Raw genomic sequence first — 17564 nt, forward strand, 5'->3', positions numbered from 1 at the left:
GAATATACGAGAATATACCTGAATATATTAGAATATAGCAGAATATACTAGAATGTAGCAGAATATACCATAACATTACTCGAATATAGAAGAATATACTAGAATATGCAAGAATATACCAGAACATACCATAATATTACTAGAATATAGAAGAATATACGAGAATATAGCAGAATACACCATAATATACCATAATATTACTAGAATACAGAAGAATATTTGAGAATATACCTGAATATACCAGAATATACCATAATATTACTAGAATATAGAAGAATATACTAGAATATACCGGAATATACCAGAATATACCAGAATATACTAGAATATACCAGAATATACAAGAATATAGCAGAATATACCAGAATATACCATAATATTACTCGAAAATAGAAGAATATACGAGAATATACCTGAATATATTAGAATATAGCAGAATATACTAGAATATACCAGAATATACCAGAATATACCATAATATTACTAAAATACAGAAGAATATTTGAGAATATACCTGAATATACCAGAATATACCATAATATTACTCGAATATAGAAGAATATACTAGAATATGCCAGAATACACCAGAATATACCATAATATTACCAGAATATACAAGAATATACCAGAATATACCATAATATTACTAGAATATAGAAGAATATACGAGAATATACCAGAATATTACAAGAATATAGCAGAATATACTGGAATATACCAGAATATACCAGAATATACTATAATATAACAGAATATACCAGAATATACCATAATATTACAAGAATATAGCAGAATATACTGGAATATACCAGAATATACCAGAATATACCGGAATATACCATAATACACCATAATATTACTAGAATATAGAAAAATATACTAGAATATACCAGAATATACCAGAATATACCAGAATATACTAGAATATAACAGAATATACCAGAATATACTAGAATATGGCAGAATATACCATAATATTACTAGAATATAGAAGAATATTCGAGAATATACCTGAATATACCAGAATATACCATAATATTACAAGAATATAGAAGAATATACTGGAATATACCAGAATATACCAGAATATACCAGAATATACCATAACATTACAAGAATATAGCAGAATATACTAGAATTTAATAGAATATACCAGAATATACAAGAATATAGCAGAATATACCAGAATATACCATAATATTACCTGAATATAGAAGAATATACGAGAATATACCAGAATATACCAGAATATACCAGAATATACTAGAATATAACAGAATATACCAGAATATACAAGAATACAGCAGAATATACCAGAATATACCATAATATTACAAGAATACAGAAGAATATTTGAGAATATACCTAAATATACCACAATATACCATAATATTACTAGAATATAGAAGAATATACTCGAATATAGCAGAATATACTAGAATATGAAAGAATACACCAGAATATACTATAATATAACAGAATATACCAGAATATACCATAATATTACAAGAATATAGCAGAATATACTGGAATATACCAGAATATACCAGAATATACCGGAATATACCATAATACACCATAATATTACTAGAATATAGAAAAATATACTAGAATATACCAGAATATACCAGAATATACCAGAATATACTAGAATATAACAGAATATACCAGAATATACTAGAATATGGCAGAATATACCATAATGTTACTAGAATATAGAAGAATATTCGAGAATATACCTGAATATACCAGAATATACCATAATATTACAAGAATATAGAAGAATATACTGGAATATACCAGAATATACCAGAATATACCATAACATTACAAGAATATAGCAGAATATACTGGAATATACCAGAATATACTAGAATATAATAGAATATACCAGAATATACAAGAATATAGCAGAATATACCAGAATATACCATAATATTACCTGAATATAGAAGAATATACGAGAATATACCAGAATATACCAGAATATACCAGAATATACTAGAATATAACAGAATATACCAGAATATACAAGAATACAGCAGAATATACCAGAATATACCATAATATTACAAGAATACAGAAGAATATTTGAGAATATACCTAAATATACCACAATATACCATAATATTACTAGAATATAGAAGAATATACTCGAATATAGCAGAATATACTAGAATATGAAAGAATACACCAGAATATACTATAATATAACAGAATATACCAGAATATACCATAATATTACAAGAATATAGCAGAATATACTGGAATATACCAGAATATACCAGAATATACCGGAATATACCATAATACACCATAATATTACTAGAATATAGAAGAATATACCAGAATATACCATAATATTACTCGATCATAGAAGAAGATACCAGAATACACCTGAATATATTAGAATATTGCAGAATATACCAGAATATACCATAATATTACTAGAATATAGAAGAATAAACGAGAATATACCAGAATATACCAGAATATACCAGAATATACTAGAATATAACAGAATATACCAGAATATACAAGAATATAGCAGAATATACCAGAATATACCATAATATTACTAGAATACAGAAGAATATTTGAGAATATACCTGAATATACCAGAATATACCATAATATTACAAGAATATAGCAGAATATACTGGAATATACCAGAATATACTAGAATATAACAGAATATACCGGAATATACAAGAATATAGCAGAATATACCAGAATATACCATAATATTACTAGAAAACAGAAGAATATTTGAGAATATACCTAAATATACCACAATATACCATAATATTACTAGAATATAGAAGAATATTCGAGAATATACCAGAATATACCAGAATATACCATAATATTACTCGAAAATAGAAGAATATACTAGAATATACCAGAATATACCAGAATATATTAGAATATAACAGAATATACCAGAATATACCATAATATTACAAGAATATAGCAGAATATACTGGAATATACCAGAATATACCAGAATATACCGGAATATAACATAATACACCATAATATTACCAGCATATAGAAGAATATACTAGAATATACCAGAATATACCAGAATATACCAGAATATACTAGAATATAACAGAATATACCAGAATATACCAGAATATGGCAGAATATACCATAATATTACCAGTATATAGAAGAATATACGAGAATATACCAGAATATACCAGAATATACCAGAATATACTAGAATATAACAGAATATACCCGAATATACAAGAATACAGCAGAATATACCAGAATATACCATAATATTACTAGAATACAGAATAATATTTGAGAATATACCTGAATATACCAGAATATACCATAATATTACAAGAATATAGCAGAATATACTGGAATATACCAGAATATACTAGAATATAATAGAATATACCAGAATAAACAAGAATATAGCAGAATATACCAGAATATACCATAATATTACTAGAATACAGAAGAATATTTGAGAATATACCTGAATATACCAGAATATACCATAATATTACAAGAATATAGCAGAATATACTGGAATATACCAGAATATACTAGAATATAATAGAATATACCCGAATATACCAGTATATACTATAATATAACAGAATATACCAGAATATACCATAATATTACAAGAATATAGCAGAATATACTGGAATATACCAGAATATACCAGAATATACTGGAATATACCATAATAAACCATAATATTACTAGAATATAGAAGAATATACTAGAATATACCAGAATATACCAGAATATACCAGAATATACTAGAATATAACAGAATATACCAGAATATACTAGAATATGGCAGAATATACAATAATATTACTAGAATATAGAAGAATATTCGAGAATATACCTGAATATACCAGAATATACCATAATATTACTCGAATATAGAAGAATATACTAGAATATGCCAGAATACACCAGAATATACCATAATATTACCAGAATATACAAGAATATACCAGAATATACCATAATATTACTCGAATATAGAAGAATATACGAGAATATACCTGAATATATTAGAATATTGCAGAATATACCAGAATATACCATAATATTACCAGAATATAGAAGAATATACGAGAATATACCAGAATATACCAGAATATACCAGAATATAGTAGAATATAACAGAATATACCAGAATATACAAGAATACAGCAGAATATACCAGAATATACCATAATATTACTAGAATACAGAAGAATATTTGAGAATATACCTAAATATACCACAATATACCATAATATTACTAGAATATAGAAGAATATACTAGAATATACCAGAATATAGAAGAATATAGCAGAATATAGCATAATATACCATAATATTACTAGAATATACAAGAATATACCAGAATATACCAGAATATACCATAATATTACTCGAATATAGAAGAATATACTAGAATATGCCAGAATACACCAGAATATACCATAATATTACCAGAATATACAAGAATATACCAGAATATACCATAATATTACTCGAATATAGAAGAATATACGAGAATATACCTGAATATATTAGAATATTGCAAAATATACCAGAATATACCATAATATTACCAGAATATAGAAGAATATACGAGAATATACCAGAATATACCAGAATATACCAGAATATAGTAGAATATAACAGAATATACCAGAATATACAAGAATACAGCAGAATATACCAGGAATATACCGGAATATACCATAATACACCATAATATTACTAGCATATAGAAGAATATACTAGAATATACCAGAATATACCAGAATATACCAGAATATACTAGAATATAACAGAACATACCAGAATATACTAGAATATGGCAGAATATACCATAATATTACTAGAATATAGAAGAATATACGAGAATATACCTGAATATACTAGAATGTTCGATTTCACGTATTTGTTTAGAGGCCCTTTTCCGATTATTTGCTGTCCTTCGTTTACTTAGAAGAATGCTTAGTCCTCGAAATATCGAAAACGTGCACTCGAGGGTTTAAGCTGACAGCATTGGAAAAGTGGCCATAAAGTCAATTCGTTAGACTCTCGTTTCGAGTACCGATCGCGAGGTACGCGAGGGTCCCGAATTCGGACTACAACGGGCCGTTGTCCGTAGCACGCAGCGGCCAAGGAAACGCAGTCCTTGCGTCGCATCGCCAGGCCTCACAGGTCATATTTCACAAGGGCACCTGGGTTGTGTCTATCGAGACACGCTCGGGTTCGAGCCTAAGATCGCATCCCTTGGTTTCGTGAGCGTACTCAGACCAAGGGGGTAATAAACCACGTTCGGCCCACTTGGGCCAGCCAGCACGCGGGCCACGCAGGCCATAAATTTCGAAGGCCACTCAGGCCGAAAAACAGACGCGCTGTTCCGAGGTCCTTAAAACACGCATTTTTCGAGATTTCCCATTTTCGGCTGAGGAGGAGCTTCCACCTCTACCACGAGAAGAAGACCCTCCTCCTACAGTCTAAGTGACGAATGGGGTGCCTTTTCCCCCAAAATTGGGCCTATGCCTACGAATTTCCTCGTTACACGAGTTGACGAGAGAGCGGACCTCGGAACAGCAAGATCAGAATCATCCGCGCATCTGAAGCAGACAGAACACAGAAACACTCGCGCATCTACACGATTTTAAAACGCACATAGTCCGTCAATTTCCACACTGCGACCACTGTTCCTAAATTAACCAATCACCTAAGGTTAATTCGGCAGGTGATAGTGCCGTGTATTGTTTAAAAATAAACGAACATTGTCACAAAACTCTCATTTATTTAACATACCGACACAAAACATTTCATGGTCCTTCGAGCCGGATCAGTGATCTAGTGGAGTGTGTGTAAAACGGACATTCACGAGATTTGTCAGCCTTGACGATCTCCATCTCTTCGGGGAAGCCACATCAGTGACATCGGGGAACCAACGTCCTCCTGGCAGCAAGCGGACCGGAGGCGTTCACAGCATCCCAGTACTGTTGTTTGGCGACACATCTTCCGGGAGATCAACAAACACTGGGGACCTGAGTTCCAGCCTGCTGATTCTCCAGGATCAAGGAACCAGGAACGAGACAGCGAAAGAAGTCATCGGCAAGGTAGGCTTGTCAAATTCGCACACAATCAAATTCTTTCTTATATCGTACTTCCTTTCTGTCTCGATTTCACGAAATGGCGTCCTCAAGCAAACAAACGATCGACAAAAACGAACAAATCGGTTCATTACGCAATAAGTGTAGATTTTTCAAAGGCCAAATCACCGTCCTGAACAACTTTGTTGCGTGTTATAAAGATTCTCCGTTAGAACGCATAAAACTTCGCGAAAGAATCGGCCGGTTAAGAGATCTATTTTCTAAATTCAATCAGCATCAAGACGAGCTTGCAATGCTGTCCGATGATTATGAGGAATTAGATAAGCAACGAGAACAGGTAACCGAGAATTATGACAACGCCATTGCGTCAGCGATTCAATTACAAGAATCTTTCGCGACAAACACAAAAATCACGCTTTCTGAAAACAATCACGACGAATCAAAGATTATTCAGGTCAATTTGCCAAAGATAGATTTACCAAAATTCGACGGGCGAATTGAACACTGGGTAACATTTAAGGACGCGTTTCAAACAATGATTCACACACATACCGGGTTAAGCAATATACAAAAATTAAATTACTTGAAGTTATCCTTATCGGGAAGGGCCGAAATCGCAATCGGCGCATTCACGATAAGTGATGAAAACTACGAAGCCGCTTGGAAGCACTTAACCGAAATTTACGGCAATAAACGCGCATTGGTACTTCGACACGCGGCTCTTTTACGCGACACACCCGCGATGTCAAACGATTCATCAGAATCAATTCGTGATCTTGCAAACTACATGCAACTTCACATTCGATCACTCGAAGCGTTAGGACGGAAAAAGGAAGATATCGTGAATGATCTTCTAACTAGCATCCTCATTTCGCGTATGGGCAAGGAAACGCGGAAAACGTGGGAACGCACGTTATCCGATACCGAAGTGCCCAAAATTGATGATATTTTCAAGTTCTTGCATATGTCATCACATCAATGCAAGGATTATGAAACCGTATCGTACAATAATCACCAGAGACAAGAAAACACACATCAAAAATCACACTCTAACAATAATCGCGCAAAATACAATCCACCTAAACGTAATTCGCCACCGCCTTCGCCAAGATCAGTCCGGCGGGTTTTCAACACCGCAATACAATTCCCAACGTGTGGAATCTGTAAATCGGGATCGCACGCAGCATTTCAATGTAAATCGTTTTTAGATGCATCTGTAGAAAAACGCATTGAGTTAGTTCGCAAGTCAAATTTATGCTACAATTGCCTAAAACCGGGACATTCGCACAATACATGTCGCGGTGGCAGATGCAAAAAATGCAACCTACCGCATAACACACATTTGCATTTGGATCGGAAATCCGACAGACCAAAATTAGAATCTCGCGATGACACCACGTCAACAGAAAACACCGATCCATGACTAGTTACTCGCTTCGATATTACACATCAATTAAACAATCACATCACTTCGCTTATCACAGACGGTTCAACACACGGTTTGATGGCTACGGCCATAGTTCACGCAATAGACAAAGACAAAAAACCAATCGAATGTAGAACCTTATTAGACACTTGCTCCAACGCAAACTTCATCACGACCGATTTAGCGAAAAAATTAAACCTACAAACGCACGAACAAAGTGTAACCATCGAAGCTTTTGAACGATTTAAACACTGTAACGAATCGGATTGTCAAATTGAAAATTGTCTCTCGGATAACAAATTTTAATCGCACACTCAGTTTTTTCATAATACCTAGAATTGCCAGTCATTTACCCGATTGTCAAATTGATAGGACAAAAATTCAAATTCCGCATAACATAAAATTAGCAGATCCGCATTTCCATCGGCCGGCTCCAATCGACATGCTGATTGGTACGGGACCGACGATATCGTGTCTCAGCATTGGTCAGGTTAAATTATCAACGCGAGATAATTCCGATTTGATCCTCCAAAAAACGCAGTTAGGATGGATCATCGGGGGGAGTGCTCCTATTCACCTGGCAAGAAACACACGCACTACATTAGTAAATAATGTCAACTTCGATCTAACCAAATTCTGGCAAATCGAAGAAGGTCCGTCACATCCTCATCTCACACCGGAGGAAGAGGAATGCGAGGCACATTTTAAACGCACATTTTCACGCAACAAAACCGGAAGATACGTCGTCGCGCTTCCGTTTAATCAATACAAACAAAATCTAGGCGAATCCCGTACGCGCGCATTAAATCGATTCCTATCGCTGGAACGAAAACTCACACACAACTCAGATTTACGAACCGAATATACAAAAGTAATCAACGAATATCTGTCATTGGGTCACATGAGTCAGGTAGAAACACCTGACATTTCGGACGGATTCTACCTGCCACATCACGCGGTAATAAAGCCGACAAGCACAACGACGAAGGTTCGAGTGGTCTTCGATGGATCGGCCAAAACGACCACCGGATACTCGTTAAATAACGCACTTCTGACTGGTCCAACCATACAGGACGATATTTTTTGTTTACTTCTTCGGTTCCGCATGCATTCGTTTGTTCTGACTGGCGACATAGAGAAAATGTACAGACAGTTTCTAGTACGTCCAGAAGACCGCGCGTACCAAAGAATTTTATGGAGGAACGAACAAAACGAAATCGCAACTTACGAATTGAAAACAATTACATTCGGACTATCCTCTGCTCCATACTTAGCCACGCGATGCCTTCAGCAATTAGCAATCGATGAATCACACAATTACGGCGCGGCTTCCGAAGTCATTAAACGGGACATCTATGTAGATGATCTCTTGACCGGAGCCGCCACATACAAAGACGCGCAAAAATTACGAAACGAGATCATTTGTTTACTCAAACGAGGAGGATTAAATATCCGCCAATGGGTATCAAATGATCCTCGTCTTTTATCAGATCTCTCTGAAGAGCAAGTACATCCCAAGTTTTTCGGTGACGAAACAGTCAAAACCTTGGGAGTGTCATGGAATCCGCACACAGATTCATTTAGTTATTCAGTGAATGTTAACAATAACGAAACACACACAAAACGCACAATCTTATCTACCATCGCGAAAATTTTCGATCCTTTGGGTCTCCTTGGGCCAGTAATAGTTGTTGCAAAAATTCTTATGCAGCAACTCTGGCAACTTAAGGTAGATTGGGATGAGTCATTGCCCATGGCCATACAACAGGAATGGTCCACATACCAAACTCAATTAAAATCACTCACAACTGTAACATTTAAACGACACGTCGCGCAGAGTTCGGTCAGAACAATCGAATTGCATGGCTTCTGTGACGCCAGCGAACGCGCGTACGGAGCTAGTATTTACATACGCACAATAGATAAATCCGGAAATATAAAATCAAGTCTTCTTTGCGCAAAATCACGCGTTGCGCCATTAAAAACCGTTAGCCTCGCACGTTTAGAACTTTGCGGTGCCACTTTGCTCGCGAACTTGTATTGTGCAGTAAAAGACGCAATTAATCACACGCATTTAAAAACGATTTTTTGGACCGACTCCACGATCGTGTTGCATTGGCTGTTGCGATCTCCGAACACACTTAAAACCTTTGTCGCGAATCGCGTCGCGGAAATCCAAAATAAAACAAACATTAAGGCATGGCGACACGTCAGATCTGGTGACAACCCCGCAGACTTATTATCTCGGGGTATCACAGCTCGGGAATTGATCAAAAATAATTTCTGGCAATTCGGACCAGAATGGCTTGCATACGATGAATCATTATGGCCGGAATCGTGTGTCGAAGTACCCAATGCAATACCAGAATTACGCAAAATCACATGTTTTACTTCTACAGTCATAAACGCACAGGAAATTCTTGAACGATGTTCATGCATCAGGCGACTTCGTAGGATAATCTCATATTGCTTACGATTTCTACCTAAAGGCCGTTGTCACGGTCCAATTACTGTATCAGAAATTAATCGCGCAAATAATAAGATCATTAAATTGACGCAAGAAACAGCATTTCGAGAAGAATTGAATGATCTCAAATCCGGACACGCATTGAGTACCAAAAGTAAATTACTTTGTTTAACTCCGTTTCTTGATGAGAATGGGCTTTTACGCGTAGGAGGTCGCCTCCAAAATTCGAATCTCAATTTCAACCAGAAGCATCCGATTCTTTTGCCGAAGAATAATTTCATAACGGAATTAATCATACGCGACGCTCACGTTAATAATATGCATTCTGGTTTAACCGCAACATTGTACAACGTCCGTCAATCGTATTGGCCGATTGATGGTAAAAACACAACACGCAAAATAATTCGCAACTGTGTCAAATGTTTCCGGGTCAACCCACCTACCACCAAGTACATAATGGGCAATCTTCCCACACATCGAGTCACAGAAAATCGACCATTTATCAACACAGGCGTCGATTATTGCGGCCCTTTTTATATAAAGGAACGTCAGTACCGAAACCGCACCCGAATAAAGATATACGTCGCAGTCTTTATTTGTTTTTCATCCAAGGCAGTACACCTTGAGGTGGTTGGTGATATGACCACGGAAGCATTTTTAGCAGCTTTTAAAAGATTTATCGCACGGCGCGGAATTTGCAAAAATGTATATTCCGATAATGGTACAAATTTTGTCGGTGCCAATAATGAGATGATCGAGCTTCTCAGAGTTCTGCAAGAGGATGAAAAGGCTAGACGCTTTCTAACGGATAAAGATATTACTTGGCATTTCATACCCGCACTCTCTCCTCATTTCGGCGGACTCTGGGAAGCTGCGGTTAAATCTTTTAAACATCATCTCAAACGCGTAGTGGGCGAGGAACTGTTTACGCTCGAACAATTTAACACTTTTGTAACGGAAATCGAGGCAATCCTGAATTCCCGTCCGTTAACACCGTTGTCTTCCGATCCCAATGATCCCTCAGCTCTTACTCCTGGCCATTTATTGATTGGTTCCGCGTTGACAAGTCTGCCAGAGGTCGATTTCACCGAAACCTCGACCAATCGGTTGTCAAAATGGCAACACATTCAGAAAGTCAAACAAGACTTCTGGATTAGGTGGTCAAAGGAATACATCCACCATCTTAATGTACGCGCAAAATGGACCAGGGGCGAGCACAGCATCCAGGTGGGGACGATCGTGGTCCTCAAAGATGACCATCTACCACCGATGAGCTGGAGTCTAGGACGAGTCGAGGAAATTCATCCTGGCAGGGACGGCATCACTCGCGCAGTCTCCGTTAAAACCATTAACGGCATTTATAAGCGGAATGTTAAGCAAATTGCACCACTTCCGTTAGACTAAAATTGTCACACTTACCCTTTCCTTATCAGATAAGGTTTCGTTAGCATTAGTTCGCACATTTTTCGTATTGATCATTTTATATTAGTTGCGCGCATTATTTATCTAGTTCTACACGCGTATCTTTTTTAAATTTAAGTTGCGCCTTACTATTAATTTTACTCGCATTATATTCACACTACTTACGTTCCAACTTCGCATTATATGATTCGCATATTTCGTTACATATCAGTTTGTACAATTGTATGTTTAGTTTTAGACGCGTATCTTCTTTATTTTCAAGTCGCGTCTTATTCTTAATTTTACTCGCGTTATATTCACAGTACTTTTTGCGTTTCAACTTCGCATCATATAATCCACACATTTCGTTTGTGCTATTACTCGCATTATATCATGTTATATTCTTGAATGACTGTATCATTCAACGGGGGGAGCATGTTCGATTTCACGTATTTGTTTAGAGGCCCTTTTCCGATTATTTGCTGTCCTTCGTTTACTTAGAAGAATGCTTAGTCCTCGAAATGTCGAAAACGTGCACTCGAGGGTTTAAGCTGACAGCATTGGAAAAGTGGCCATAAAGTCAATTCGTTAGACTCTCGTTTCGAGTACCGATCGCGAGGTACGCGAGGGTCCCGAATTCGGACTACAACGGGCCGTTGTCCGTAGCACGCAGCGGCCAAGGAAACGCAGTCCTTGCGTCGCATCGCCAGGCCTCACAGGTCATATTTCACAAGGGCACCTGGGTTGTGTCTATCGAGACACGCTCGGGTTCGAGCCTAAGATCGCATCCCCCTTGGTTTCGTGAGCGTACTCAGACCAAGGGGATAATAAACCACCGTTCGGCCCACTTGGGCCAGCCAGCACGCGGGCCACGCAGGCCATAAATTTCGAAGGCCACTCAGGCCGAAAAACAGACGCGCTGTTCTGAGGTCCTTAAAACACGCATTTTTCGAGATTTCCCATTTTCGGCTGAGGAGGAGCTTCCGCCTCTACCACGAGAAGAAGACCCTCCTCCTACAGTCTAAGTGACGAATGGGGTGCCTTTTCCCCCAAAATTGGGCCTATGCCTACGAATTTCCTCGTTACACGAGTTGACGAGAGAGCGGACCTCGGAACAGCAAGATCAGAATCATCCGCGCATCTGAAGCAGACAGAACACAGAAACACTCGCGCATCTACACGATTTTAAAACGCACATAGTCCGTCAATTTCCACACTGCGACCACTGTTCCTAAATTAACCAATCACCTAAGGTTAATTCGGCAGGTGATAGTGCCGTGTATTGTTTAAAAATAAACGAACATTGTCACAAAACTCTCATTTATTTAACATACCGACACAAAACATTTCATAGAATATAGAAGAATATACCAGAATATACCATAATATTACTAGAATATAGAAGAATATACGAGAATATACCAGAATATACCAGAATATACCAGAATATACCAGAATATACCGGAATATAACATAATACACCATAATATTACTAGCATATAGAAGAATATACTAGAATATACCAGAATATACCAGAATATACCAGAATATACTAGAATATAACAGAATATACCAGAATATACCAGAATATGGAAGAATATACCATAATATTACTAGAATATAGAAGAATATACGAGAATATACATGAATATACTAGAATATAGAAGAATATACCAGAATATACCATAATTTTACTAGAATACAGAAGAATATTTGAGAATATACCTAAATATACCACAATATACCATAATACTACTAGAATATAGAAGAATATACTAGAATATACCAGAATATACCAGAATATAGCAGAATATACCATAATATACCATAATATTACCAGAATATACAAGAATATTCCAGAATATACCATAATATTACTCGAATATAGAAGAATATACGAGAATATACCTGAATATATTAGAATATTGCAGAATATACTATAATATACCATAATATTACCAGAATATAGAAGAATATACGAGAATATACCAGAATATACCAGAATATACAAGAATATAACAGAATATACCAGAATATACAAGAATACAGCAGAATATACCAGAATATACCATAATATTACTAGAATACAGAATAATATTTGAGAATATACCTGAATATACCAGAATATACCATAATATTACAAGAATATAGCAGAATATACTAGAATATACCAGAATATACCAGAATATACCAGAATATACCATAATATTACTAGAATATAGAAGAATATTCGAGAATATACCTGAATATACCAGAATGTACCATAATATTACTCGAATATAGAAGAATATACTAGAATATGCCAGAATACACCAGAATATACCATAATATTACTAGAATATAGAAGAATATACCATAATATACCATAATATTACTCGAATATAGAAGAATATACTAGAATATGCCAGAATACACCAGAATATACATTAATATTACTAGAATATAGAAGAATATACCATAATATACCATAATATTACTAGAATATAGAAGAATATACGAGAATATACCAGAATATACCAGAATATAGCAGAATATACCAGAATATACCAGAATATACCATAATATTACTAGAATATAGAAGAATATACGAGAATATACCAGAATATACAAGAATATATCAGAATATACCAGAATATACCATAATATTACTAGAATATAGAAGAATGTACGAGAATATACCTGAATATACTAGAATATAGCAGAATATACCAGAATATTCCAGAATATACCATTATATTACTAGAATATATAAGAATATACGAGAATATACCAGAATATACAAGAATATAGCAGAACATACCAGAATATACCATAATATTACCAGAATATAGAAGAATATTCGAGAATATACCTGAATATACCAGAATATACCATAATATTACTCGAAAATAGAAGAATATACGAGAATATACCTGAATATATTAGACTATAGCAGAATATACCAGAATATACCAGAATTTACAAGAATATACACGAATATAAGAGAATATACTAGAATATGCGAGAATATAGCAGAATATTCCAGAATATACCAGAATATACAATTACACTACTAGAATATAGAAGAATTTACGAGAATATACCAGAATATACCAGAATATACCATAATATTACAAGAATATAGCAGAATATACTAGAATATACCAGAATATACCAGAATATACTAGAATATAGAAGAAAATACCAGAATATACCAGAATATACCAGAATATACCATAATATACCATAATATTACTACAATATAGAAGAATATACTAGAATATACCAGAATATACCAGAATATACCAGAATATACCATAATATTACTAGAATATAGAAGAATATTCGAGAATATACCTGAATATACCAGAATGTACCATAATATTACTCGAATATAGAAGAATATACTAGAATATGCCAGAATACACCAGAATATACCATAATATTACTAGAATATGCCAGAATACACCAGAATATACCATAATATTACTAGAATATACAAGAATATACCAGAAAATACCATAATATTACAAGAATATAGCAGAATATACCCGAATATACCAGAATATACCATAATATTACTAGAATATAGAAGAATATACCAGAATATACCATAATATTACTAGAATATAGAAGAATATACTAGAATATACCAGAATATACCAGAATATACCAGAATATACTAGAATATAGCAGAATATACCAGAATACACCATTACATTACTAGAATATAGAAGAATATACGAGAATATACCAGAATATACCAGAATATACCATAATATTACAAGAATATAGCAGAATATACCCGAATATACCAGAATATACCATAATATTACTAGAATATAGAAGAATATACGAGAATATATCTGAATATACTAGAATATAAAAGAATATACCAGAATATACCATAATATTACTAGAATATAGCAGAATATACAAGAATATACCAGAATATACCACTATATTACTAGAATATAGAAGAATATACGAGAATATACCAGAATATACAAGAATATATCAGAATATACCAGAATATACCATAATATTACTAGAATATAGAAGAATATACGAGAATATACCTGAATATACTAGAATATAGCAGAATATACCAGAATATACCAGAATATACCATTATATTACTAGAATATATAAGAATATACGAGAATATACCAGAATATACCAGAATATACAAGAATATACAAGAATATAAGAGAATATACTAGAATTAGCGAGAATATAGCAGAATATTCCAGAATATACCAGAATATACCATTACATTACTAGAATACAGAATATTATGGTGTATTATGGTATAATCTGGTATATTCTGCTATATTCTAATATACCAGAATATACCTGAATATATTAGAATATAGCAGAATATACCAGATTATACCACAATAGACCATAATATTACTAGAATATAGAAGAATATACGAGAATATACCATTATATTACTAGAATATATAAGAATATACGAGAATATACCAGAATATACAAGAATATAGCAGAATATACCAGAATATACCATAATATTACTAGAATATAGAAGAATATTCGAGAATATACCTGAATATACCAGAATATACCTGAATATACCAGAATATACCATAATATTACTCGACAATAGAAGAATATACGAGAATATACCTGAATATATTAGACTATAGCAGAATATACCAGAATATACCAGAATATACAAGAATATACACGAATATAAGAGAATATACTAGAATATGCGAGAATATAGCAGAATATTCCAGAATATACCAGAATATACCATTACACTACTAGAATATAGAAGAATTTACGAGAATATACCAGAATATACCAGAATATACCATAATATTACAAGAATATAGCAGAATATACTAGAATATACCAGAATATACCAGAATATACTAGAATATAGCAGAGTATATAAGAATATACCATTACATTACTAGAATATAGAAGAATATACGAGAATATATCAGAATATACCAGAAAATACCATAATATTACAAGAATATAGCAGAATATACCCGAATATACCAGAATATACCATAATATTACTAGAATATAGAAGAATATACCAGAATATACCATAATATGACTAGAATATATAAGAATATTCGAGAATATACCTGAATATACCAGAATGTACCATAATATTACTCGAATATAGAAGAATATACTAGAATATGCCAGAATACACCAGAATATACCATAATATTACTAGAATATAGAAGAATATACCATAATATACCATAATATTACTCGAATATAGAAGAATATACTAGAATATGCCAGAATACACCAGAATATACATTAATATTACTAGAATATAGAAGAATATACCATAATATACCATAATATTACTAGAATATAGAAGAATATACGAGAATATACCAGAATATACCAGAATATACCAGAATATACCATAATATTACTAGAATATAGAAGAATATTCGAGAATATACCTGAATATACCAGAGTATACCATAATATTACTCGAATATAGAAGAATATACTAGAATATGCCAGAATACACCAGAATATACCATAACATTACTAGAATATACAAGAATATACCAGAATATAACATAATATTATAAGAATATAGCAGAATATACTAGAATATACCAGAATATACCAGAATATACCAGAATATACCAGAATATACCATAATATACCATAATATTACTAGAATATAGAAGAATATACTAGAATATACCAGAATATACCAGAATATACCACAATATACCACAATATACCATAATATTACTAGAATATACAAGAATATACCAGAATATACCATAATATTACTCGTATATAGAAGAATATGCGAGAATATACCTGAATATATTAGAATATTGCAGAATATACCAGAATATACCATAATATCACTAGAATACAGAAGAATATTTGAGAATATACCTGAATATACCATAATATTACTAGAATATAGAAGAATATTCGAGAATATACCTGAATATACCAGAATATACCATAATATTACTCGAATATAGAAGAATATACTAGAATATACCAGAATATACCAGAATATACCATAATATTACTAGAATATACAGGAATATACCAGAATATACTAGAATATAATAGAATATACCAGAATATACAAGAATATAGCAGAATATACCAGAATATACCATAATATTACTAGAATACA

At 33.6% G+C, this 17564-nt stretch overlaps 1 protein-coding gene across 1 annotated transcript; it reads left to right on the forward strand.

Annotated features, from left to right (window-relative positions):
• Positions 1 to 5902: 5902 nt before the first annotated feature.
• Positions 5903 to 7542, forward strand: LOC143364674 (uncharacterized; the record flags this gene model as incomplete). Its single annotated transcript, XM_076804889.1, has 2 exons — positions 5903 to 6125; positions 6394 to 7542. Coding segments are annotated over 2 exons (1372 nt in total), but the record flags the coding sequence as incomplete, so codon positions are not given.
• Between the last annotated feature and the right edge of the window lie 10022 nt (positions 7543 to 17564).

Source organism: Halictus rubicundus, unplaced genomic scaffold (assembly GCF_050948215.1).
Source record: "Halictus rubicundus isolate RS-2024b unplaced genomic scaffold, iyHalRubi1_principal scaffold0841, whole genome shotgun sequence".
Classification (NCBI taxonomy): Eukaryota; Metazoa; Arthropoda; class Insecta; order Hymenoptera; family Halictidae; genus Halictus; species Halictus rubicundus.